Source organism: Maylandia zebra, linkage group LG11 (assembly GCF_041146795.1).
Source record: "Maylandia zebra isolate NMK-2024a linkage group LG11, Mzebra_GT3a, whole genome shotgun sequence".
Classification (NCBI taxonomy): domain Eukaryota; kingdom Metazoa; phylum Chordata; class Actinopteri; order Cichliformes; family Cichlidae; genus Maylandia; species Maylandia zebra.
This window is the reverse complement of record NC_135177.1, coordinates 16,101,514-16,129,337: the sequence shown is the minus strand read 5'-3', so window position 1 is coordinate 16,129,337 and position 27,824 is coordinate 16,101,514. Positions and strand designations below refer to the sequence as shown.

At 39.4% G+C, this 27,824-nt stretch overlaps 2 protein-coding genes across 3 annotated transcripts in view; both read right to left on the bottom strand.

Annotated features, from left to right (window-relative positions):
* The window catches only part of bckdhb (branched chain keto acid dehydrogenase E1 subunit beta), an 82,602-nt gene extending 66,183 nt beyond the window's left edge, over positions 1-16,419 (bottom strand). Inside the window, exons 1-6 of the mRNA XM_004541654.5 lie at positions 15,989-16,419; positions 13,611-13,688; positions 13,349-13,417; positions 8,856-8,989; positions 6,157-6,312; positions 4,191-4,299 (exon numbers count right to left, since the gene is read on the bottom strand). Coding sequence (XP_004541711.1) covers positions 4,191-4,299; positions 6,157-6,312; positions 8,856-8,989; positions 13,349-13,417; positions 13,611-13,688; positions 15,989-16,166 — 724 coding nt within the window. The 5' untranslated portion in view covers positions 16,167-16,419. The remainder of the gene's footprint in view (positions 1-4,190; positions 4,300-6,156; positions 6,313-8,855; positions 8,990-13,348; positions 13,418-13,610; positions 13,689-15,988) is intronic.
* Positions 16,420-16,951: 532 nt separating this feature from the next.
* On the bottom strand, positions 16,952-27,734 carry ttk (ttk protein kinase). Of its 2 annotated transcripts, none has more exons than XM_004541655.4 (25): positions 27,170-27,734; positions 26,506-26,593; positions 26,201-26,423; positions 26,012-26,118; positions 25,777-25,920; positions 25,510-25,621; positions 25,346-25,427; positions 25,113-25,228; positions 24,845-24,932; positions 24,588-24,696; positions 24,259-24,484; positions 22,404-22,510; positions 21,703-21,846; positions 21,413-21,582; positions 21,041-21,186; positions 20,655-20,781; positions 20,267-20,359; positions 19,996-20,153; positions 19,707-19,858; positions 19,463-19,587; positions 18,429-18,503; positions 18,156-18,332; positions 17,887-17,983; positions 17,717-17,802; positions 16,952-17,634 (listed from the first exon to the last, which is right to left on the bottom strand). In XM_004541655.4, exons 2-25 carry the CDS (start codon positions 26,591-26,593, stop codon positions 17,566-17,568), a joined length of 3,021 nt encoding a protein of 1,006 aa, XP_004541712.2. In that variant the 5' UTR covers positions 27,170-27,734; the 3' UTR covers positions 16,952-17,565. The 2 variants fall into 2 exon arrangements, with proteins under 2 accessions (XP_004541712.2, XP_004541713.2); XM_004541656.4 differs by having other exon boundaries at positions 24,259-24,481.
* Between the last annotated feature and the right edge of the window lie 90 nt (positions 27,735-27,824).

Sequence of the window (27,824 nt, the reverse complement as noted above, 5' to 3'; positions counted from 1 at the left end):
TCTGGGATGCAATAACCAGGCATCTCAATGTGAATGTAAAAAAAAAGGTCTGATTTGCTATGTGCAGCTTGATACACTGTCTACACTCCTGCACGATGAATTCCAAATACCCACATGCACTATGGCTTCATGTGTAATGGCCTAGGCATGTCTGAAAACAGCTGTAAATAATATTAAAGTAAAGGCCACTTTACTTTAAGATCACTTTGACAGCAGCAATGTCCTGCATTCAGGACAGAGAAGGGGTAGAAAACTATTAGCTAAAACTATGGTGCATGCAATGATGGTAGGGCTGGGCGATATGACCCAAAATTCATATCTCGATATTTTTTAGCTGGATGGCGATATAAGATATATATCTCGATATTTTTTTAAAGCCATAAAGTAAGAACAAAAAGAGAGTTCTTAGTCAAATCTGTGTCCCAGATGTCACACAGGCACTTCTATTAACATACAGCATAGACGTACATGAAAAAAAAAAATACTCAAAAATAAATTATGAGCATTTATTAAATAATAATGCTCCATAAATAAAAGAAAACTATGTTGTTTTTGTGCATAACAAAGAGCTCACAATTGTGCATACTGTTCCCAACTTCTACTGCGTGACTGACAGCCTGGAGTTTGAAATCCGCTTCATAACCATGTCTCTTAACAGGTGCCATTTATGGTCCTTATACACACACAATACGGTAATATTACGTTGAAGCACAGTACGTATTACTACGCGAGGCTCCTCGGTACCCGTAATGCTCCGACAATCCATCAAGCGGTGCAGCTCCGTAGCTTGCCAAAGTCGTACTAAAACATTTTTTGACAGATTGCTGAGCGCCGTGTACCACATTAAATCGGTTCGCGGTCATCAATCACAACCAGAATTCATACAAAAGGCGCGCTGTCAACTTTTGAGAAAATGAAAGGATTTTAAGCCGTGCATGGCGTTAGCGTGGTTAGCTCGTTAGCACGTTGACGCCGTCCAGCCCCACGCACGGGGCGATGCACAGTAACTCGTTAACGGAGATTTGCCGTGTCCATCTTGTGGCTGCAGGTGAAGCGATGGGGGAGTTGTGTTCAGTTAAGGAGAGAGGCGAGGTCGAGTAACGTTGCGTAAAGACAAAAGTGGACGAAAGAGGGGCAAACTTGTGGCCCCACAACTATAATTATAACGTAACATAGACTATATCGATATAAAGGCTATTGCCACATCTTATATCGCGTATAAAAACATATGGATATTTTTTTTTAAAACTCGATATATCGCCCAGCCCTAAATGATGGTACAGCTGATTTTTAAGTGCCTCTTACATGCAGATGATAAAGGATTCAGGAAGTTTATTCATGCAGGCCCATATGACAGAGAATATGCATGTTCTTTTTGTTTTCATATTATAATTTATATTTAATTGTGTTGTGGTTTCCAGTGTTTTGTGTTGTTTCACTTTAAATTTGTAAAAGGAAAAAGCTGAAAATTTAAATAGTTAGTTGAAATGTGAATAGTTGATTTTTTGTATTATATGATTTATTTATTACATTTTATGTGGAGTGAATAAATAAAAGTATATTTACGATGGCCCCTACAGACAAAGCACATACAAACTTCAAATCACGTACGAACTCTGAAGCACGTACAAACCCTGAAGCACGTACAAACTCCAAAACACGTACAAACTCCGAAGCACGTACAAACTCCAAAACACGTACAAAAGACAACAGAAGTGCTAGCCAGCAAGTACCAACGACCGGATTTGGTGTGTGGTAATAACAGGTAAATTTTTTTTTTTTTTTTTTTAATTATTTGACTAGATACGAATGCTTGTGTATAAATACACAAACAATACACATATGCTTTCATGCTTTCAATTGTGTAATTTAAGTGATCTAGGTAGCTCTATTTTGGAAGTTCAGTTCATGCTAGAAATGTGTTTTGGAGTTTGTATGTGCTTTTTGGAATTTGTACGTGTTTTGTCTCTAGGGGCCACCGCATATATTTATTTATATATAAACATATATAAATAAAACCGCAAATTTTTTTTACATTGGTAATTCCTTTTGTGCATAATTTTATATTATTGTTAATAATAAATTAATTAAAGCAACAAAACAACCTGAAGAGCCGGTTCGGAGCCAAAACAGCCGGCTCTTTTTAGTGAGCCGAACCGAAAGAGCCGGTTCTCTAAAAAGAGCCGGAAATCCCATCACTACAGTCCAATAACCAATGATAGGCGATATTATTCGCACAGGCGCAAACTTTTTGATGGGCGGAGCAATGTGATTATGCTTGGACTGATTTGCGCATTTAGAATTTATACGTTTTGTTTGGAGGGAATATTTTACCTTCTTTTCTTGTTTGTTTCAGTATTAAAATAGCTACTGTTTGGATTATTAATTTATTTATTTATTTGAGATGCGCCAAATCGCACAAAGACTTAACTTTATATCTGAAATTTTTTTAAATGTTGGCTGGAAGAGACATTTTGATTTTTAACTTACTTTTTGTTTAATTTTGTATTTGTTGTTTGGTCGAATGTATAAGACAGATAAACACTGGACAGGCCTTTAAACATGGGTATAATGGAAAAAAGAAGCCAGTTTCTCTTTGTTTTCTGCCCCACCCATTATGTTTTTTTTATATTTAAACAAAATGGGGTGGGGTTTTTTTGGGGGGGGGCTACTGTCTTTGTTTCTGTTATGAGTTTGAGTAAATGAATGGCTTCATTTGGGCACAGTCTGAGGAGGGTCCATTTGCTCGCAGTTGGAAGAGGGTGCCCTTAACACAACGCTTCTCTTAGCTTCAACCAACATTATTAGCAAAATTACTCATGGGCACATAAATAAATAAATCGCTCTTGTAAAAATGATCTGCGGAAGGCTCGGCAATATCTCTCTTTTTCCATACACTATCTCACCGATCTACTATTTCGTCAATCCCACAAGAGGCAGACAGCATCAACAGTGAAATAATGCAAACAAAAACACCTGCCTTCTTCCTGGCTACAGTTATTGATGATAACTGATTTTATTAACTACATAAATCTGAAACATGACACATGTATTACACTCTTATATCCCTTATCAGTCATTTGTCAGTAAGTAGCTATAGCTCTGAGGTATTAAAGCCATCAATAATGATGAAAGTAAGCTTGAATCTGCTTTTATACATTTTGTTTTGTGCATTTCGTATAAAATCAAGGATAAACATAAATTAAGAAACAGAGTTTACTAGGGCAAAAGATTTCAAGTCCACCACAACTCTGTATTTTACTTTAAGGGCATAATCATGTTGTAAGTTCTTATCATTTGTTCTCCTTAGATTAACTGATTATTTTAAATTGTCTGTATGTTTGAATAAACGTGTTAGTTGTTATCTTTCAGTCTGTGTTAACTCTGTGATGGACTAGCGACCTGTCCAGGGTGTATCCTGCTTTATTCTCTGTAATAGCTGGGACGAGCTTCAGCTCCCCATGACCCTGAACTGGATAAGAAGTTACAAATAGACAGACTGATAATCTATCTCATGGTCATAATAGGCCACTGACTTTGTAATAAAAAAACTGCACTGCTTTAAAGAAAATGTATGTATACTTTTAAACACAACTTAAACTAGTAACAGTAAATCCTAATTTATGAAAAATTGACATGCCACCACAGCTGACGCTCAGACAACAATCAGCTCTATCACAAGTGGACAAGGCCAATAAAACTGCCCATACAAGCACATTGTTGAAATAAATCACATGTTATTGAAGATCTAGTAACTAATTCACCCCCTTTTTTTCCTTGAAGAGAAAGAGTGCAGTTTCAACAGTATGTTTCAGTTTTTCCACATTCACTCGGTTTACGCTCATTACAAAGAAACACTGCTGTCGTAACTCAACGACATGACTCCAAGGAGCGGAGGGGGGAGCGAGTTCAGCTCGCCACTGTCAACACTTCACAGACCATTTAGACGGCCTGCTTCACACTTGTGGCCCAGCTGATCTCAGTCACATTGTTTGTAGTCAGGCACATTGTTTGTTTGTCTAGCTTCGCACCTCTAAAGAGGGAGAACATTTGCTTTTCATAAAGAATCCAAGCAGAAGGTTGAGGGGGGGAAAAAAAAAAAAAAAGCTGAGAGGACAACTGAACAAATATCAACAAAGCTTCAGTCGTGTGTTGATTTTACAGTAACATTTACACACAAACCAGCTTACCTGCTGCTCTGTACAGAATCTTCGGCTCAAAGAAAATGCATGGGTTCTTGTCAGCAATGCAGGAGAGGAGCAGCCCTTTGGCCTGAATTGGACTACGAGGTATTACAACCTGAGAAATAAATGACATCTGTTAGGCCAAAGAATATAATGAACTGACCTTAATGTTCCCTATTAAACAGAATGGAATATTTAAATGTTTAAATCGGTTTCACATTTCGACTGTAGAGAATATCATCATATAGTCCAACATGCTTTAAACTGATACCCAACTATACAAACTTAAACGCATACAAAAAGTGGTTTCAAATGAATTGCGGTGTTTTGCCCATTCTCTAATCGAGAATTTTAAGGTTCCAGATGTTTTATACTAAAAGATCCAATTGTCTCACTTTTATTTCAGGCGTGCTGCTTTAGCCTGCCTACTGACGCCCTGTATCGACAAGCCACTTTGCAACTCGCCTACTCCTCTTTTTCATTCTGGATCTGATTTAATCAGTATCACATCTGCTGATATTGACATCTGCTTTGTTTTGTTTTGGGTTGGGTCTTGCTGTTCTTGCTGCCTCTGGCTCACAGGCAAGTATGCTCAACCCACTGTATGCATTCTACACGTGTGCTTGAAAGTGTAGTTGCATCCCACAACCGAGCCATGCCGCCCAATGCATGCTACTGCACACTACAGTGGTTCTGCTGTACTTAAAGCAAAATCCAGGTTTAACTGCAGCACTGTGTATTTACCAGAGCTAAATCATTTCTGTGTATTGAGACCGACCCTCAGAGGGAGGGAACCGGGCTGATTATGCACAAGGATTTATCAGTTTGTGACCTTATACTGGAAGACCCATTTATTACTCACAGGGGATGAACTGCAGCTGTAAACTTTACAGACCTCAGATGGAAGTATATGAGAAAACTCCTGGATTAAAAGTAGTTGCACTGACAGTATCACAGGACTGATGAATAATTTCATTCCTCAGGCCCTTTTCACACACACATACAGATGCTTTGTTCTCTACAAGAACACACAAGAATTTCAAGTAAACTTGTTTCCCTTTGTCATTATGGCGTGTTATAGTTTGAGGTGAAAAATGAATTTAATCCATTTTGGAATAAGGCTTTAACATGACAAAACGTGGAACAAATGCAGCATTGTGAATACTTTCCGGATCCACTGTAAGACATCCCCTTTATTCTACTCCTCCACTGTTGTAGTGATCTGTTTCTATAGTTTTTGCTTTCTTTAAATGCCCATAGCTGCCAGTCATATAATTCTGAATGGCAGAGATGCTAGCCTCAGTGATGAGCCTTGCCTCTTATGCTGCTTACTTTCATTTAGCTGACTGAAGAAGAAAGAAACCCAAAAAAGTGATGTGTGCAAATGTTTTCAAGTGGAGTTAGGAGGTGGCAGAGCTGAGATGAACTAGAGGTTCTACTGAAAACTGCATCACTACCTGCATCAGATATGCCAAATTCAAACAGTTCAAAAATGGCAGCAGAAACTCAAAAACATTAGTAGAGAGGGTAAAGAAGAGGTGCAATTCAAAGCAAAAATGTGGGTGCTCTGTTCTGAGCACCATTTCTTTGGAACACCGTAACTCTTCGACTGCACTTGAGGCAGGATCACAACCTTATTGTTGGTTTTCCTCAGGCCAGTTCATGTCCCCCTCCATCTCAGCACTTCTAGTGTAAGTAATCTAAACTGGACAGTTTAACTTATACTGTTTTGACTGTTGTGAAAAATTTGGAAATAATTTTTAATTGCATCACCACTGATGATGGTGCAGGAAAAGTTATAAAAATAATGAAATAACTAAAAATACAAAGAGTAATGATCAGCCTATTTACAACTTCTATATGGTTTTGCTAGTAGACTTTCAAATTCTGCTTTCAGGTGAGAGATGAAATTCAGATTAAACGCCCACAAATGTCTAAAGGAAACGCATATACAGTGAAGCAGTGGACTGACCTTGAGGCCCGGGCAGTGAGCAAAGAAGGCTTCGGGACTTTGAGAGTGGTAAAGGGATCCATGGCCGACGCACCCCCACGGAGCCCGAATAGTGAGGTTGCCGCAATCGAACATGTTCCCTGAACGGTAGCGGTACTTGGCTGCTTCGTTGACTATCTGGAAAGTGATAATAATAATTTAGATTAATGCACCAGCAAATTAGTCCAGAACATAGTCATGTAAACATAAGGGAAACTACTTTGCAAAAACATCCCAACAAAAACAGAGCACTTTCTTTGGTTTCTGTGAATAAAGACCTGGCTTCATGTGTGGAGGCATTCTCTCTGCTATTCCCCTTAAAGATATTAAAACGTCACTTAATTTTTAACGAGCGCCATCACCTCAAGTGTCTTTGGTTTCTTTTACATCTACAGTTTCAGACACTGGGCTTCCACCAAAAAGGTGTCCCAAATTTTCCCTCCCCGAAGCTCAGGTGGACTGTTAATTCGCCTTTTACTACTCTCTAAGGTCAGTTTGGACTCCATCGTGTTAAGTGAGAGCGCAGAAGGCGAGAGGGATCCCAGTCAAGGCCCGACACCAGATTTAATCTACTGTTTGTCTGCGTCACAATAGGAGGGTCTTAAAAACTGGCTCCACAATCGCATATTTTGTTTCATGTCGCCTTGACATAGCAGCGAGACTCGCATTTATCTTGTGGAGGGCAAGAATACACAGGATGACACTGGTGTCAACATATATGCATGGTTAAACAGCAGCACTGCCCAACGTGCTGCTAAGTGTGTTAACGTCACATTAATCTTCTGTAGCAAAGCTTTGAAGCAGGGGGTTGTTTAAAGGGCTTCTTTTGTTCTGCTGATGTTTCTGTACAAGGCTGTAGAAATATTAAATAACAGACATTCAAGGTCTGCTGCAAGAAATATGCAGAACAAAGGAGATAGAAGCTAAATATGAAAAGCAACGAGTAAAAGGTTCATTTTTCCCCCATTCTGTCTGTCTTTGCTTGAAGCTTCTAAAGATATTGAGTGAGAGACGTATGCGAGGATGCTGACTGTCAATCACAACAACAGTTACTTCGAGGTGTTTTATATTGTAAAGTAAAGTAAAACAAAGAAAGTAAAGTAAGTAAGGTACTCTATTTGATTTATATGAATTCTTTAAGTTAAGATGAGGCCTCGTTATCCAAGACCTTACATGTAATGAGAAGGACTTTAAATTATGTTCTGGATTCAGAGCTAATGAAGGGAAGTTAATATGGGAGAAATATGGGTGCCACTAGGAACACTGAGAATACCACTAGGAATGCAAATGCAAACGCAAACATGATCACATCCAAGACTTTTAGGCATCAATTTGAAGATTCAGCAACACTTTGTCTGTGACAACAGCAGAGCTGAGACCTGCAAAAGGTAAACACAGCATGTACCCGTACCACAAGAAGGTATATCAACTGCTTATCTGTAAACAGCCTTTCAAATTTTAGCTGCCAAGATAGATAAAAATTTAAACCTCACATCAAATTCAGCACATGGATATTTACCCATTAACAGGTTTTCTAACCTGAACAAGTTACAGGCTTGATTCAGAGACCTCCTGTAACCCAGGTTTCTCTTGTGTTACAAGGATTTAAAAAAAAAAAAAAAAAAAAAAAAAAGCTTCTTCAGGATCTATTGTACATCCAAACTACTATACAGAACATCTGAACACCAGAAAACAGATCAAGCAAGCAGGTACTTGTTTCTGTTACTCTACATCACGGGTGTCAAACATAAGGCACGGGGGCCAGAATCGGTCTGGTAAAGACTCCAATCCGGCCCACTGGATGGCTTGGGAAATTGTGAAGAAGTGCATAGTTTTTCAACTTTTTGATATTGAAGTTTCACAGCTTTTCCGACAGATAAAGAGCTCCTCACTGCCATTCATACTAAATACTAATTAAGTTATAAATTAACAATTAAGATTCTTTATTTGTCCTTGTAGAAAGATTTAATGACATTTGTTGGTGGATTAATGTAGTTAAAAAAAAAAAAAAAAAACCAGTAATAAAAACAACTACAAAAAAGTCATTAAAAAAAAAACACCTATATGCAAACAACAGGAATACATATACAAACATTGTCTTGACTGTTATGGCAGTAAATAAAATACAGAAAACTTATTTTGGTTACTTACAGAATTGCAAACAATCCAATACTGTACATGGAAATGACAGAAAAGTTCTTATTTTCCACCATCTACTCTAAAAAAGGTCTAATTTCTATATAATCTATATATTTATTTATTTACAGTGGGTCCATTTTTCATGATTTAGCAAAAACTTTTTTAATTTAAATGTAAACTCTTTTTTTCACACTACAGACTGCATGCAGGCCACAATGTAAAATGAATGTGAGATTTCTGCTCAGCATCACAGACATCACTTACACTTTTTAAAAATTCATGCTAAGCCAAAAACAACTCAGGCTTCAGACTGTAACCATTGGAATGGGTTTAAAATTATTTTGGTAGCAGTTTGAAAATTTCATGTGCTTTTTTCCCCCAGTACGTATGAAATCACGAGAGCTTAAAAAATACTGAAAAAAAAAAAAAAAAAAATACAGCAGATTTTTAAAAAACAGACAGTTCCTTCATGGACATGTTGATATTTCTGGACCTGTACGAATACTCACATTACTTTGTCACAGAGCAAGGCAGCGCCATACCTGGTCAAAAGCAGGAAAGATGTAGTCAGCAAACTGGATCTCAGCGATGGCTGTGGCACCAGCGACAGCTACACCAATGCCAAATCCCACAATCCCCTGCTCACAAAGAGGAGTGTTGAAGACTCGGTCCTTACCTGGTGACAAGAAAAAATTAGGAAGGTAACACACACACACACACACACAGAAAAAAAATAAGTTCTCACTGAGCTTTTAAGGTTTCAGGATTGCTGGATAATGCATTGATTCAGAGAAATTTCTGAGACTTTTCACACCTGACTGAGGAGATCCCAGAGAAACCCACCGTTACAATGCCATGTGGTCCTAAAATAAATGAACTGAGAAGCTGATGACTTCTCCTGAGCTGTAACTAACCAAACCTGCAACAAACACACAACCCCCATGGAGGAAAAACAGGAAAGAAAAAAAAAAAATACTATTTTGCAATCTCCACCCTATAATCTGAGAAAGAACCGCAAGAGTGTTGCACTAAATTTGGGCTGAGAATGTTATTTTTTGCTCTCATCTTTGTGTATTTGCCAGCCCAGTGCTTTTTCTGTTTCTCTGGGAAGTGTGCTTCTCAGCAGCGAAACTCTGCCCTTATGTGCCCTCTGGACTCACAAAGTTCAATTAGCAACCGCGGCACCACAACCAAACCCCCACCCCTCGGAGGAACACACAATTAAGTGATCAAAATTTAGTGCCTCGCTGCTCAGACTGAGGCCGACCTCAAAAATGAAAAAAAAAAAAAAGCAGCCTCATGTGAAAGTGACAGTAAATAACGTGTGTGAGCTTCTGTGTCATCAAAGCAATCAGTAGTAAGTAATAACACAAAAAAGCCTCCACACACACACACAAACACACATCAAGTGATGCCAAAATAACTCTGTTGTGTTGCTGTTTGTGCTTCGTGAGTCTAGAATGCAATTTTAAATAGACGACATGGAACTTTTATAGTCAGCTGTCTGACACCCACACTGCATTCAGTGCAACGGGCTAAACGGGAGTGAGAGGAGAGCTAGTGCGCTGTAGCTCTCACAGCAATCAAGCACAGGCAGCCAGAGGTGGAAGGAGTGATCACTGAGGTGAATGCATCGGTCTCGTAAAAAGCCATTCATATGGAGTCCGCCCTGCATTACCCCTCTGTTGTGTGTAATGGCAGCGGGGCAGAGGTGTGTGCCATCCTTTTCAGTACAGAGAGGAATAAAAACAGCTTTGCTCTCGTCACTGTACACAAGGATGAGATGGAAAATAATGATCCCTTTCCAAAAGGTCAACACTTCTGACGTCAATGAAAACAAAAAGGCAGCGCCCGCTACTGTAGGGTGCGTTTGAGACTTCTCGCCATTTCCAGGCTGCATACAAATATCCACCGAAAATGTAAACAAGAAAGGAAATCTATTGACATCCAATTAGCCAATCAGCCTTGTGAGAAACGAGGAAACAATTAAATTCTGTTGCTGCACACACACAGTCAGTCTCCACGCTTGTGTTATGGAGTGGCAGAGTTTAATGGAAGACAGTGTGAGTTGCTATTTGGGTGCTGTTGCCATGTCATTAGACATTTGTGTACCCAAACAGATTTACTACTATGGTGGTCAATGATACAACCAAACCAAAGTGGTCATCTTCTTTTAAATAATACGTCATAACTGAATGACACTGTGGAGACAAAAAAAAAAAAAACTTTTTTTCCTCCTTTTTAAATGCCAAACTACATTTTTCTCCACATGTTGAAACTGAAAAAAAAATTAAACTTTACCATGCAGGACAGCCAAATGCAGAGCATTTCCACCAAGCTGTTTTTTATTAATGTGCCTTTTATTCTAGAACACAAGTAAATAATTTTAATACTTGGCTTTAATGTAAATTCCATCTGTCATCAAAACCAGAAACAAATGCAAACATGCTAAGTCACGAAGCATGTGGCCTAACTGTCCACTGAAACTCGAACTGCTCCAGTGGAGTCGCAAAACGTAATGGCAGGGGGGAGGGAAAAAAAAAAAAAAGAGTCAAAGGGGGCCTGCGAGGTGATTCTAACCTTCCTAAAATCAGTGCTTTAAACAAAACAGAAACGCCAAGTTTCCCACATTGCTTCAATTTATTCGCTTGAGGTTTGATTGGCACTCTTTTAATTAAGTCATGTCTTGTTCTGCGGTGGCCCACGAACAGCATCTGTGTGGAGAATTAGCTCCACCAACTGTTTCTCTGTGTGGCCAACTCTTAATAGTCATTCAACTCAAATTCAGGGAAGACATATTAATTAGTGTTGGCCTTTGAAGATTTTCTTGATATTTAATTAAAATATGTACTGCTTTTGGTTGGAAACTTGACCACAGCCTGAAAAGCACAAGAATAAAAAACAAAACAAAACAAAAAACAAGCTCAGCAGCTTCTTCAGTTTAAGACCAGGCAGACATTGCCTCATTTTAACCACGAATTAGTCACAGAACTTCGACTCTGCAGGCTCAAATTCGATTTGTCATTCAACACAGTCTGCAGGGGGCTCCCTATCTCAGTTTTCCCACAATTCAGCATTAATTAACCCTAATGAGCTGTAATAACATCAATGGGATGCGTCAAGGTTATACTCACCGTCCCTAAGAGTGGTTCCGCCGGAGGTCTCTTCTTTTTCAAGGAAGAGACCTCCGGCAGAACCAGAGGAACCTGGCTGTCTCTTTAATACAGTACTTTGAGACAGTTACTGATGTAAATTCTTGTGAATCAGATTGATCTCAATGAACGGACCTGTTCTGACCCTCGTTTTAGACAGCAATGTGCCACAAGGCATCTATGAATTATGGGTATTATAGCAGACTTATTAAGCTATTGCTCATTTTCCGTCACATACTGTATATTATGTTGCAGTGGTGTTTGTAAATATGGCCAAAATTTCAAATCAAGAGGTCAGCATCTGTGCAAGCAACCCTTGACTGCTGGAAGCTTAGGCTTAGCTCTGCTGTAAATGCTCTATTTTAGTATTTTTGTTTCCTACTCTTGGCTTTCTATGACATCAATAAGGTCCCTATCAGGTCCCTAATACGCTGAGCTGATATAAAAGCCACAGCTCATAGTCTGTCCAATATAAAGGTGAGCCGATCCTATTCAAAGTGAGGAGTCAGGTCATGACAAAAGTCCAGTGTGAGTACACTGTTACCAGAGAGGTTGCAGGATTAAAGCTGAACAGACAACAAGTGTGGAAACAAAAACAGAAAAAACCCAGTCCTCACATTGCCTGGCAGTCTGTCACAGGTTATATGGACACTTGATTAGAAATGGAACAGAGGCATCATTAACATTATTATTGACACCCGATATTTTCTGACTATTACAAGTTAAAATGTTGACTGTCAGAGCTGTAGAGCAGCAGCTGCAGCATTACACTCTTTAAGGATTTGGATCTCAATGATCAGGCAAGATTAAAATTACAATTTTCAAAACTTTAACAATATACTGTTAATGAATTCAATAGTTGTGATAAAAACGATTTTTTAACTGCTTAAACAAATATAATAGTGGATGTCACAAAACAGTATTTATGTCTGTGGAGCTCTGCATTTCAGTGCCAAAAGTTTCAGTATATCTTGTCCACTGACTGCATTATACATTACACCTGTGCTTCTCCGGCTGTCACTGAGACTGCATACAGGCCAGATCCTCTTCACCAGGATCTGTCTGAACGACCTGCAGGATTCTGAGTGTGCTATTTAAGAATATCAGAAAACTTCAGAGAAAATAATGAGCCCCAAAAACAAAACTTATAACAGTGAGCTTCATACTATATCAGCTCATTGTAAGGCTTCCCCTACAACGACTGACACGTGTGCCAGTAGCTCATGCTGGTCCTCTGGGTGAAGGCTAGGCAGTACCTGGCCCTTCCCAGAGCAGTGGGTGGTGAGATTCTCAGCAGTGTTTTGCTGCCATCTAGTGGCAAAAAAAAAAAAAATCACACCGACAACAGGTTACTAACATTTTTTTTCCTTTCAACTATTCAGGTGTCACTTTTGAGAGGGATTCTTAATGTCTACCGTGCATTTGAAGAACCTAAAGACAAGTCAGTCTTTGGTCACAGTGTAAGATTTAGTGGACTTTGCACTATTTCCAAGACTACAACGGGGCTCTTTTTGAGATTATTTTCCATGATGCTCGTAATTGTAATAGTCAAGGTGAAAAACCTTTAAACAATGGAAAAGAAACAGAGGGAAACAGAATGGTTACTCAATACTTCACAATGCTGACAGAGCACCCATTGTTCAGCTGCCTGAACTTCACCTTCCATGAGCCAAAACAAGCAAACGTCAATGAGGAAAAAGGCTGACTTAAGACAGCTCAAAATTATGTTCCTTACCACCAATATACCAACCAAGAACAACTTAAATTAGGAGGGAAAAATTTTTATGATTTTTTTGTGATGCCGTGCATTGGTACGCATCGCTGAAATCAGGTAAACCTCGTTTGTTTTAAGGTCAGCGTTAAAATAGAAAGCAGCATCTTACCATATTTGTCCCTCAGCCCCACTGTGCATCGGAACACTCCACCGAAGGCGACATCTTCCCCAAAGATGACTGCAGAGAAACAAGAGTACAATACAGTCAGCACCGTTAGTGCTCAAGTACGCAAGAGTGAAAAATACTGAAAACTCCTTAGATTAAGCCACTTTGAATGTTTTAGATTTCAATAACTTGGACAGCTTGATTCATACTTTCATGATTGTTAGGCAGCCTGGAGGTTTACAGAGTGTGTCTGCGTGCCTTTTACCTGCGGTAGGATCGCTGGCCAGAGTGTTGTCCAAGGCACTCGTAATGGACTGGAACAAGTTCATCTTCTGGGTAGGACCTTAAGGTGAAACACTTAATTTAAAAAAAATGAAGAACTTCACACATAAAAAAATACGTGTCTTAATGGTTTTACACAACTAGGCCTCAACTGAACAGGTACTGCAGGAAAAACACATCAACTGTGATTTGATTTCCTGTTTTCAATGGAGTACACACTGTGTTACAAATTAAAGAACACAAAAGAATAGCATGTTTTCAACAAGGGCAGGAAAGGAAAAAAAGCAAAGAAAAAATGATACAGCATGGTTTTACAATATTTGATTACAATATATTTTTGCAATTTATTGTATATTTTATATTACAACATTGCGATATTGTATTGACGCAGGCATGCCAAATATGGATATTTTAATAAATAAATTAAAGCACAACAAAAAAAGAGGGCTCAACTCGCTTGAAAGAAGGCAACCTTTCTGCAATCATTCTCAGACAGGTTGTCGAAGGTTTGCAAATAACTGCTGTTTAATTTATAAACGCATACAGATTGCCACCATGTTGCCATCAATCTGGATGAATATTTATCAATGAGCACAACTCGATAGGACCTGAGCCAACTGGCTACCAGCTGGTTGTATTCTGGTTATATTCCTACAGAACAGGAAGGCTGATGAGCACAAATGGAGTAGTGAAATGTGACTTTCTGTCCATACAGACAACAACAGATATGTGATTTATGAGGATTTATAGCAGTTAATTGCTGTATTTTTAAAAACATGTTCAAGAGTTGGCAACTTGACTTCACTGAATTGCAGACTGATAGTAGACTGACACCATCTTTTTTTTTCCAACAACAAAAAACAAAATAACTAAAATCTGATAACATTATTTTATTGGATAAGACAGATATTGAACAAGTTTAACTCTGAGTACATAATTTGCAGTTGAAACAATTTGAAATTGAACTTTATGTTTTGAAATACTCAGCTTATTGCAAAATGTTAAAAATTTGGATTAAAGTATTGTGATAATATTGTATTGTGGGGTGTCAGGTGATTCCCACCTACAATTTTCAGTACCATGTTGTGATTCTGGATCAAGTAAAAGTATATTATAGAATAAGCAATCGGCTTAGAGCCTGGGACTAGATCACACTACAAGGAAAAATTAAATACATTTTTAGTTACTTCCTTAGTAGCAGCAGGTAGCTTTGAATGTTTTATTTTCTCAGTTTTACACCAGGTGCCCTTCCTGAGCCAAGAGACAGTGTCTCCTCCCAGCATCAAACCAGAAATCTTTCACTTGTCTGGCAACAAGTAAGTCGAGGGCTGTTTTCTGCAATGGTGTGTGCTATTGCTTTGTTATTTCAGCATTCATTAACCAGGTAAAAAGACTGGACCCATTTACAAGAAGTCGTATGAACGCTGTGGCTATGAACCCACAAGATGCACGAGCTTTTCATGTAAGTGAAACAGAGCATCCTTTGGGGGGCCTAAACAAAGACACTGCATTAACCTCCTTGGACCTGGCGTCCACATATGTGGACATCACATTTTGGGTTATTTAGACCAAAATACTCAATTTTGCTCTACAAGGGCCTGATATCCACTTACGAGGACATTATACTGCTACTGTTCTATCAAAAAATTTAAACGAATATCCTCATACGTGGCTCTTATTTTCCTTAAAAACAAAAATAAGGTAAAAAAAAAAAAAGAAAATCTGGTAATTCTTTGTTTTTACATTCATCGGGCCCCAATATGCCCAAATATCAAAGAGAAATTAAAATGTATGTTGTGGAAGAGTTCGGGTCTTAGGAGGTTAAACATAAAATGTCCAAATCCCCATTTTGGTTTATTCTAGAATAAAATAATGATAATAATAATAATAATTTAAAAAAACACCACCAACAACACACTGGTGAGCCTTGCCGTCAAGAGTTGATGATAATACTGTAGGATCCTTTCCATGATGAGGACAGCTTCACAACAGCTTCACAAAAGGACGATGAAGGTGGAACTCCAGCAACACTTACGGGAAGATGAACAACATGACAGTATGTCACAAGACCCTGATGAAGGCCACAAGACTTAAAGTCTTCCCTTAAGTGTTGCCGGAGTTCCTGCATTGTGAATTCTTTCATTCTCTCCATGCACCTTGGAAGTAGGTGAAGTTGTGCCAGAAATGTTTTTGCTCTGACTTAACAAGTAAACAGAAGACCCCACGTGCAGCTGTTTCACGCCCTTTAACCATACACGGTGTAATTCACGGTGACAGCTCATTTCTCGGTTGAACTGAGGACATTCCAGCGGTATCAACACGACCCGCTCCCCCATGTTAGCCGGTTAGCCAAACACTCACCGTACTGAGACGGGACGGGGTCAGGCTGAAAGGTAAAGTGTGCCGCATGCCTTCGTTGTGTTTTTGTGCGGGAGCTGCAGTTCGGCGACAGTTTTAGCAGGGTGGTCCCCAGGGAGCCGGGAGCGATGGAAAGTTTCGAGTTTGCACCTCGAAGGAAGAGCCGAGCAGCAGCCGCCATCACTGTTGTTATAAGTGAACAGGGAGGGCAAGATGAACCTACGACTAAAGATCGTCTATTAGAGCAAGCTCCCAATTCTAGCGGAGGGAATTGTTTCGCTCCCGATCAACTTCCGGGACTTTCCCAAAAGCTTCAGTAAACGACGCTGAGAGATTTCATGCTAGCTTGTTTAAAACAAATATTGCTATACTCATTAGAATACGAGTAGGAGAGACCCCACTCTTTGTGATTTCTGGGAATGGTGGCGGAGTGAGAGCCCTTTTCTTCCTGCCTCAGCCTCAGCGAGTGAGGCCGTGATTGGTCAAAAAGGAGGGTGGTGTGCGCAGTACGTACAGGTGTCTAAAATCGTTCACTAGACGCAGTTTCGGTTCTACGGAAGAGGATTAGGGCCACTGGGGAAAAAAAAAAAAAAGTGGGCACGTCTTTTTTTTTTCTTCTTTTCCTGAATTCTGAGAAAAAAGTCAGAATTCTGACTTTGATCTCAGAATTTAATTCTTACTTTTTTCTCAGATCTTTTTTCCCCAGTGGCCCTAATCCTCTTCCGTACAGTTCCCTGTGATGTAATTCATTTATATATATTCATATGTATTTCATATATTATTTTATTTATCAACTCACGGTACAAATGTATAAGTATTTTTTACAATAGTATATGAAAATTTCTACATTTGTGTGTAAAGCATTTGTATTACAACTCGATAGTATTACTGCCCTCACAGGAAGAAGCTTCAGGTTCAAGAAAAAAAGTTTCTACATGTCAATGGAAAAAAACAAAGCACAAACTCTTATGGTACAATATAGTATGTTTATTGTATTATACTATACTGCACAAACTGATAAGCCAAAACATTAAAACAAACTTAAGTGAGTAACACTTAGAGATTCTACCATTCGTGTGGATTTCTGAAAGGTACTACCCACATAAATTCTGTTGCAGACCAAGCACATCCTGTAATGGCAACAGCACTCCCTGAAACTGCTCAGGAAGGGTTCAAAAACACACAGACACAAAGTTTTTTCCTGATCTCCTCAGAATCTGAAACAGCATTCACAGGATGCACTGAAACAAGCCAGTCAATTCCCATGGGACTGAAAGTCCATCCTGCAACCGACAGGATCCAAATGAGCCACTGCCAAATGTCTGGCATCTCTGACTACAGGTCAGAGCTTTTGGGGGGTTCTTTTGGTGATTTAAACAACACAATACTAAACAAGTAGTTTTAATGATGGCTAAATGGCTTGTGCTTATATTTACTAATGAGTAAAAATGAAACAATGTGCTATTTTGTTTCAAGAAAAACAAAGATATTGCTTTGTTTATCTCACAAAAAAGGGAAACTTTAGTGGTTATGAGTGGTTTAAAAGAACCAAATCAGCCACAACACATTTTCCAGGGCAGTTAAGATGATGACTTTGCACACTCTGCAACATCCAGCTTCCTGCCACTGCTGCACATTCTTGCCAAATTCTGTGACGATGAGAGAGCAAAGTTAGCGCTTCAGAAACTTGTTTAAGAAGTCTGAGAAGAAATTTTGGGAAGTTATTCTTACATTAGCAGCTCGAATGATGCTGTTTGGAGACTGGAGGGCTGCGAGGTCTGTCAGGATCTTCTTAAGATCGTTGTTAGAAGGATATTCTGGAACAGAGTACAGGTGAATTTCTAACGTTAACCTGGCATCTTCTTAGTACACAAACTTGTTACTGATTGATGTACATGTACCGTGTTCAGGTGATGCTTGTGGTTTGAGCTGCAGATACGGATGCTCCAGCAGTTCTGTAATGGCAATTCTCTCTCTGGGGTTTCGTACCAAGCATCTCTGGTAAAAGGAAAAAAAACAAAAAACAAACAAAACAAAAGCTGAATATTTTTATTTTACATGACCTCAGTAACACTTCTAATAAAGACTCATCAACAATTGATTGGACAGATTCTCATTTTAATGTGTGTAAAACTGTAACACAGAAGTCCCATCTATGGCATCGTTTCACCTTCAACACATCGAGCAAATCCTTCTCCGAGATGTCAGGAAACTCTATTTTATGGGAGGGATCGATGATGGCGTGCAGCTTGCTGATCTGGTTGGTGATGCTTTGGAACGGAGTCTTCCCGTAAGTCATACAGTACAGAATACATCCGAGGGACCACACATCACCTTTGGGGCTGATCTGTTGAACAAAATTAGCAGAAGGTGTCTTACCTACTGTTGCATTCTCGGTTTGGTTAGTGACTCTGTCAAATCAGTAAAAACGAAAGTAACACACCTTTGAGCGTGCTTTTCCTGTCTGGGATGACGTGTCTTTGATGGCTTCAGGGGGCATATAGTTCAGAGTTCCTACCTGTGTTGACAAATGATTACGTGTTACACATGTTAAGCCATTTTTCCCAACTGATTGACATCCTTAAGCTGAGCTGCAGCTTCAACTTATTTAACAGAACTTAAATTAGAAAACTGTCATTTTCTGTTGTCCCTCACAGTATGCTCATTTAGAGTTGCTTTGCATGGTTTGAAGTTCAAAATCATTCTTCTGTATCTTGGTGCAATCCCTGACTTCATCCAGTGTCTGAAGAGTTGCCGTTTTAGCTCTGCTTCAGCCTTCCTCTGATTAGCATTTTTACCCAGTGAAAAGCCGCTCACTAGATATTCTCTCTCTCTTTCCTTTAAAGACCATTCTGTTTTTTGAACTTCAGCAGGTCGTTTCAAAGATGCTACAATATACTTAGGACACCACCCCTGCAGAGATTTTGATTTATTAAAGCAAAAGAAGAAGAAGAAAAAAATCCTCAAAAAAAAATCCTAAAAAAAAAACAAAAACAAAAAAAAAACAACAAAAAAAAAAAACCACACAGGTGAAATAAATTTCTTTAACAATGGCTCTGTTGCTGTAACTTTCCCAGTTGGCCATGATCACAGGCCGACAAGCATCTGGGCCGCACCTTAGTGGAATGCACTCATTCATACATCTGTGTTATTAATTCAATGTGCTTTTTCCTGCGATGTCAAAACATCTGCTGGTCTATTGGAAGAAATGACCGTGGCCCTCCATCTATCTTATCTGAAAGACTCTGGAACAGATACCATTTGTAGCCTGGGACTGGAAGTATGCAGACATTGACCATGCTAACCAGAAAATGTCTGACTATCAGGCTATACTGGACAGTCTAGCACAGATATCATCACCCCTCTAGAGTCCACCAGATTGTTTTCCAGCAATTTCATTCCTTTGTAGTTTGATTGCTTGGGACCCAAGCTGACATGACACACGAGAGGTTCAGTGTATTAATTAGTATGACTTACTTGTGAATCCTTCATGATGCTCGTTACATCTGGTTGGATTCTGTTTGCGATGCCAAAATCGATCAGTTTCAGCGAAGCATTCACTATGACGAAGTTAGCTGGTTTCAAGTCGCTGTGGATAATTCCTATACAGAACACACATGCAGTGGTTAGAAGTGACCATCAGTTACTATGACATTTATGACATTTGAACAACACTGAAAGTGGTAGTCAACTGATAGTGGGAGGCACAAGAGAAATGAACCGTGTTTGTGGATGGTGTGGACGGCCTCCAGCATGTTCTTCCAGTAGAACTTCCTCTCTAGAGGGTTCACAGTTTTGCGCTTTCGCAACCAAGTGTTCAGATCCAAGTTTCCACACTCCATCAACATGTAGATGTAGCTGTTGGTTATTTCACTGAAAGAAACAAACACAACCCACAAAAAACACAACCATCAGGACATTTATTGAGGCAGAGATGTATACTTCAGGTAAACAATAGAAAAAAGGCTGCCTAATTTAAAAAATAATTTCTGGATAGGCTGTGCACTCACTAGTCATAGAGCTTTATAATCTGGTCGCTGTACTGCTGCAGGTGGTTCAGATGTTCAATTTCATTTTTGTAACTCTCTATAGTCTGGGCGTCGGCCTCCTCGAGGTTCACATATTTCACTGCATACAGCTGCTTTTTATGATCGAGCACCTGGTAAACCTGGAGGGGGAAAACAAGCAGTTGTTTAAAATACAAGATTAGAGGCCGACTGGACTGTCAGACTGTGGTGAAATGTTTTTGGCATTATGGGAACTCCTTAACACTGTTGTTACCTTACTCGATCCCCCGCGTCCAATCATCTTCAGAATGAAGAACTGCTTCCCCTTAATCGTAATGGATTCATTGGACAACGCACTGAGGGAAGCCTAAAATGAGATCCAAACAAAGATACAGTTTCCCATTAAAGTTGAGAGTAGTATTTAAATTACTGCTGATATTTCCAACTGACTGAACTCTGTCTACTTGGCATTCAAGTAACTGTTTACTGTTCAGTCAAGCTGGGAAAAAAAATGTTTATACTATCAAGTGCTTTTCCCCACACACATCTAAAATCTTTAATTAAAAACAAACAAAACAAAACAGCAACAAAAAACTCCACAGTATGTTGTTGGGTTTTTTTAATGTATAAGACAAAACCAAAAGGAGGGCATGAACATATACCTGTGGTGTCTGGGCACACAACGTTTGATTTAGAGGTGTGCATGGCTGCTGAGCAGGCCCAGCTCTGTGTGCCGCTGCTGCAGAGGAAGACACTTCAGGGCCTCTCTTTACAACAGGAGTAATGAAGCTGAGAGGGGACAAATACAGGCATGCAGAGTGTGACATTTTATTTCAATAGAAATATTCTAGAATACAAAAGTATTAGCTTATTGATTTGAAGTAGAATTGACTTTTAGCGCAACTTTTTAGCACCCTACAATAAAGCATATATTTAAATACCATTCCCAATGGAAACTAAAGAGCAGAATTACAGATATGAAAAAACACTTTTGCTTATGCTGCATATTTAAAGAGAGATTTCACAAATACCCAAGTCAGAGTATTACCTGTTAGCAGCTGGATATCTATTGCTGTTAGGCGTTTCGCAGACTGTTTGTGAGTTAGCTTTGGATGGAAGTTGGAGGGATGGTGTAAGGAAAGATTCTGCCAGACGAGGAATGGGTCTAGGTTCAGGGGGTGTTGTCTGTTTAACCTTATAAGGGGGAAAAAAAACAACAAAAAAAACGTTTAAGGTTTTGAGACATAATCAAAATAAATGTTTACATACATGTTCTAAGTGAAGATAATAAACACCCACCAAGTCTTTGGATATTTCACAGGGAAGACATAAGCTAACACCAGCTTGCATGTAGAAAAAAAACAAACTAAAATCAGTGTATCTAAAAATTTAGCAGTAGATTTAAAAAGGGCCATCAGACCTCAGGAGAAACATGCCGGTTGATGGAAGTTGGGATCTTCCACTCCGATAAAGGCTCCCTGCTCGCAGGTTTAGGCTGCTCTACCGAACGTCTGACAGGGACCCGAGCAGGAAGCTGTACTTCCTGGATTCCACCACATGCAGACATTACGGGAGCACTTGCTTGCAAATCTAAAAGAAATTTGGAAAATATATAATGCATTTAAAAAATAACAATGTATTTAAATTTAATTTAAATTTAAAAGCATGTTCAAGTTTTGACCCATACAATGAACTGACTTAGATCTCTACCTGTGGGAGGGTCCTCCTCACTGGTGGGCAGTAGCCGTTTCTCTCCAGCTTTAAGGTTATGTATGGCCATGTCCAGGAGCTCGGCTGGCTTCGCATTTAAAGTGTGGGCTTTGTGCAGAATTGAAGTTGCTTTGTTGACATTACCTAAAAAGAGGATAGTAGGGGCATAAATAAATGGCACTTCAATTATGTTTTAATGAACGATTGATTGATTAGTAGACATTCTTATGGCTAAACAACACAAAATACAGACAAAACTTTTCACTCGCTAGCAAATGTTTGGCATGCATTTTGAATAAACTATGCAGACATAGTGATCCATCGATCAGATCTAGACAAAAATCATGTTCCTTCCAGGTGTATATGGGACCTTATTGTAACAGATTACACTGAGATAGACATTTATTAAAGACATTGTGATTACTGATTACAATGATCTTTCTGTAATAAAGTTACACTACAGCAACTGGCTTCAGTTATGGCAATACTGTTTTTCTAAAGCACCGACTTAATTAGTTGCTTTTACAGCAGTACATTGCCGCTCTGGACTACCTATTATTTTTCCAAAGTGGTGCCACCTTTAAATTTAAATTCTTCAAGGAGGAGTCTTGAAGTTGTGCAAAACAATGTCCTTATTTGTACGAGTTGCTCCTTATTTTCAGCTTTTTGTTTTGAGAATGTGGTTCCAGAAAATTACATACCTTGAGAGACCTCAAACTGGGCATGTGCTATGTGGACAAAGGCAAAGGCTTTGCAGTTGGATCTTGCAACTATGAAGTGGTCCTGTGCTTCATCTGGATCCTCGATCCTCCAGAAGAAAAAGGAAACAATGATACACTTAAAGAGCAGTACTGATAGCTATCATTTGGTTGTGCCAATGCTTTTTTTTGGTGGGACTGAAAGGCTATGTGGACAGTTGACAGCACTGCAAAACCTTGGTCTTCTGTCAGTGGGTTTCATGATGTAGTCACCTGAAATGGTTTTCACTTCACAGTTGTGCCTTGTCAGCGTTTCACTGTGTAATTTCTTTCCCTCTTAATGGGGTTGGGACCATCTGTTGTGCTGTGCAGAAGTCAGGTCGGTACACAGCTGACAGCTCTATTTGACAACTGTTAGAATTCATATTATGGCAAGGACAAATCAGCTAAGTAAAGAGAAATGACAGTCCATCATTACTTTAAGAACTGACGGTCAGTCAGTCTGGAAAATTGCTTAAACTTTGACTGTGTCCTCAAGTACAGTCGCAAAAATTATCAAGCGCTATGATGAAACTGGCTCACACAAGGACCGCCCCAGGAAAGGAAGACCAAGATTCACCTCTGCTGCTGAGGATAAAGTCATTCGAGTCACTAGCCTCAGAAACCACAAGTTAACAGCACAACAGATTAGAGCAGATAAATGCCACATAGAGTTCTACTAGACACATTCTACGTCAACTGTTCAGGCAAGACTCAATCAGGTCTTTAGGGTCAAACAGCTACTAAGAAAAGCAACAAGCAGAAGAGATTCGTTTGGGCCAAGAAATATAGGGAATGGACATTAGACTAGTGGAAATCTGTGCTTGGTCTGGTGAGTCCAAATTTGAGATCCAAATTCAAGATCTTTGGTTCCACCTTTGGGTGACGCAGAAAAGGTGAACAGATCATCTCCACATGCATGGTTTCCATCGTGAAGTACGGAGGAGGTGGTGTGATGGTGTGTGGGTGCTTTGCTGGTGACACTGTTGGGGATTTACTCCAAAATGAAGGCACACTGAACCAACTTGGCCACCACAGCATCCTGCAGCGACATTCCATCCCATCTGGTTTACATTTGGTAGGACCAGCTGATCTAAACCAATTAAGATGGTTTGGGATGAAATGGACCGCAGACTGAAGGCAAAAGGGCCAACACATGTTCAGCATCTCTGGGAACTCCTTCAAGACTGTTGGAAAACCATTTCAGGTGACTACCGATCATTTCACAACATTTCAAGGAAACTTGCAATAAAGATATAAATTATATTATGCTTTATCAGTGATTGCAGCTTGCAGGCAGAAGATTTATTAGTTAAAACAAAATGCATTGCCTTTTCCATCTTTGTTTTTCCAGTGACAACCTAATTCAAAGTGTGAATTTATTGCCACAAGGTGCTAGCAGTACCAATGCAACCATAACGACAGCATTATATCCAGAGGATAAGTCAAATGTAAGTGCAAAAGCAGCCCAGGTAGTGTATTCCTTGTAACTCCAAGTAAAAGTATAACTTAACAATTTTTAATTTAACATAAAAAAAATAAATAACAACCTTGCAACTCTTTAGGAGCCACATAATAAGATTCAAATCTAAAAATCTTGTTCCCACCTTTAGCAGAAATTTAGCAGAGTACTGTGCTTTGTTGAAAGCTGTTAAATTAGGAGGCTGGCATGTGGCTGAGACATGCTTGGCTTTGTCTCATTGTTTTGCCCACTGAGAAACATAAACGCATGGCTCCAACGAATCATTGATATCATGATTTAACACTTTTATAACAATTTATATTGGTATTATTGTGAATGATATGATGGGGCACTTACCCTTTTAGTTCTGCATATCGGACTAGTATTCTGGCGTAGGTGGCATTTTTGCTGTATTGTCTGACTGGCAGCTTGAAGAAGACTTTAGAGTAACAGTCCTTGAGCTTATTCAGAAGGTTGATGTCTGTGTGAGGGTTCCCTCTCTTCTCCAGGTTAGTCAGGTATGCCCAACATGACTCGGGAGAGTTGGAATTGACGACCTGATCGAAATTGTAAGTTACATCTGCTAGAAAGGAAAACAGTCATGAAAACAGAGAAGGGGACACAGTGTCTTTCATTCACACAACTATAGAAAATAAGATTCCACATGGAAATATGTAATGTAGTACCTTCCATTCTTGAGGCGTTCTTTGTGTAACATGTGTGAAGGAGAGTTGTGGTTGAGTCTATGGCTGCCTGGTCCTCCCAGGTGGATTTCTCTGGACTAAGAGCTGGTTGCTGAGAACACACACACACACACACGCACAAAAGGATTCAACATTTCTTTCTTTGGCTCAAGCTAAGGTTCTTCACACAACAGATCATTAGAAACTAAAGCCACCAAGTGTGGAATTTGAGAGGTACAAATACGTTTATTTGTACTCACTTGAACACACACTATATCCCGATCCACAGCACTGTTCTTTGAGGAGGATAGCCCAAATATTGGGTTCATATTTGAACCAGATGTTTGCCTAAGACAGTGACACAAATTAAGCATGAACAAACCTGATATAGGTTTCATTGACACTGCAGGACATTACACGCAAAGTAAATTCACTTAATTACATATATTTCAATTGTATTTCTCAGATCATCCCACCCCCTGCCTACATTCACTACATTTTAACCAAAATAAATAAACATAAACATACCTGGACAAACTTGTGGGGATTGATGCATCGCTTCCTTTGGAGACCCTGCTATTATTGTAGTCATCATCATCATCCTTTTCTGGGATAGAGAAAGGTACTATGGGAACTCTTGCTGGCTACAAAGCAAAAATGTAAGAGCAGAACTTGGGATCCTCAAAGACCTTTTGGTAATGGGTAACACGGAACAGTTTCAAGTGAAAAAACAAACAAACAAACAAACAAACCCCACAGACCATTCCAACTGCTCTCTTGCGCTGAGATCCTGTCCTCCAGCCTGGTAGTTGGTCATCTGGTGCTCCACCAAGGGAGTCCCTCCTGAAGGACAGAGAACAAAAAATGTCAGATGTTCCCCCTTAGAAAAAGCCTTCTGGGAGGTTGAGAACCACTTTATTCTTACCCCGAACTAAAAATACTTGAGAGCTGCAAGTCACCTGTCCCATCTGACGTTCTGCTTACTTTTTGTAACTCTGAGCCTTTTTTGACAGAGTCCTGTGCATCACTGTTTGGTACTGACAGAAAGAAAACACAAAATATTTAGAAGAGAAAAGCATGATTGGGAAAAGGGCATTATTACATTTGAGCTCTATTGTGACTTTCTACTGCTGGACAGTCAAGTCAAACAGCAACATGTATATAATGACACAAGATAAACATGAATGCTCACCTGGTAAATTTTCCTTATCCTCTGAACTCCATAGTTGTGCTTTTCCATTCTGAATTCTTCGCAAAGCAGCCTCCAGCTGTTCTTTCGGTTGGGCACCCACCTGAACAGCATTCTGCAATATGTAGATGCCTCTCTTTGCGTTGCCTGGTAAAGTGTTAGAGATTAAATTAAATATTCTACATAGCATTTCTTGAGAACTGGCACATGTTTTGAAGGACAAACATCACATGTCTACCTTGAGAAATCTCAAACTGTGCATGTGCAATGTGGACAAATGCAAAATTCTGGCTGTGGGACCTTGCCACGTTGAAGTTAGGCTCTGCCTCACTGACATCTTGAATTCTAATAGAAAAAAAATAAATAAATGACCCAGTGAATGCACAGATGAAAATATAATTAAACCAAGAACAGCATTTCTACTCACGCTTTCAGCTCTGCAAATCTGACCAACATCCTTGCGTAGCTCTCATTATGACAGTGTTTTCCCAGTGGCATATTGGAGAACACCCTGGTATAAAAGTCAATGAGCCTGGTGAGGTGATTACTATCCAAGTGAGGGTCTCCTTTTTTCTCCAAGTCCATCAAATATGAAAGACATGATTCGGGTGAGTTTGAGCCAATGACCTGGTTAATATTGTCTGTGTCATCTGTAACAAGCACAAAGTGTCACAGTTATGCACGGCAATGTAGACATCTGGCATACATGACTACTTGTTAATCCTTTGTTACCTTCATTGAGATACTTTTTAATTTTGTTAAGCTTTTGATAAAGCATGGCAAGTTTCTGCTTTCTGTCTGTGTGCTCCTCTTCCTCCATCTGAAATGATGAGTTCAGTCAACACAAATAACAAATGAGCCCAAATGAATATAAGCATTTTGCTTGAATAACAAGAACACAAAATCCAGCACAGAAAATGCAATTTAATGTTAATATGACGCGTTTATTAACAGTTATTAATAATGGGGAGCTAGGACTGCAGACATTTAAAAAGAAATCCAGAGCTGTTGTTAAAGGAGTAACCAACACTGAGACAATTCTCAGTATTTAATTAACATTAAGTTACCAGTTTTGTGTGATTTCTCATTCTAAGGTGAGGAATACCTAGAAGGTACTATATGCTGACTTGGTGAGCAGCAAGAAATAACCTAGATAACAAGTTGAAGACTAGTTACTGAACAAATGCTTTCCTTATAAACCTGGATAGCTTCGTGTTTACAATCGGGGCTAGCTCATTTTCCGGCTAGGTAGCATGTAGCAATTTTGCTCAAGATAACTTGCTCATCAAATCTCCCCACTGTGCCGAAGACTCGCGCACTCAAGTGAAGTTAAACACGCATTAGAACACTTTTAAAAACATGACGTTAAAGTGCAGTAAAGCGAAAACCATCTCACCGTGTTTAGGCCTGCCACAAAAAAGTCTCTTGCGACGGGAATTACAGCACAATACACAGGGAAAAAGGCTCGACTTCAACTGCCAGATTTCAAATATGCCGCTTCCGTTGGCGTTGTGTATTGATTGGGTCTTTGTGATGACGTCACGATGCGTTCAGTTTACAAACAAGCAAGACGACAATAATAAAGGATAAATATAAGGGAGACGCGTGTCTCTCTAAACGTTTTTTGAGAAGTATCTATAGATATTTACCAGCGCGTTGTAATTTTTATAAATACTTCTAGTTTGTATTTTGAACGTGTATAAATTGAAATATGCAAATATTTTTCAAGAAGGGGCTCAGAGCCGATGTCTGATGTAATCTCGCTGTCCTCATACGTGTCCTGTATCACCCTCAAATACTTGTCTACCACTTTTGACTTCCTCATGCAATACCACAGTTCCTTTCTTGGCACCCTATGATGCTGTATATGCTTTCTGTAGCTCCACAAAGACACTGACCTTCTCTATATGTGACCATCAACTCTCTCAAAGCCAGCATAAAATCTGTAGTGCAGGTTCTTCGCCATAAAGCCATACACTGCATGTCTTCTCCATTCTCTCCTGTATTACATACTCTCCCTTTTTTTTCCAACAGCACTTGAATACAGCACA

Excerpts from the sequence above, each read along its gene's own strand:
- ttk (XM_004541655.4), bottom strand. The coding sequence starts at position 26,593 with ATGGAGGAAGAGGAGCACACAGACAGAAAGCAGAAACTTGCCATGCTT. Across the intron at positions 24,485-24,587 it reads GAACGCCTCAAGAATGGAAG|CAGATGTAACTTACAATTTC; the intron begins GTACTACATTAC and ends TTTCCTTTCTAG. Across the intron at positions 18,504-19,462 it reads GCATCATGAAGGATTCACAA|GTAGGAACTCTGAACTATAT; the intron begins GTAAGTCATACT and ends TTGTCAACACAG.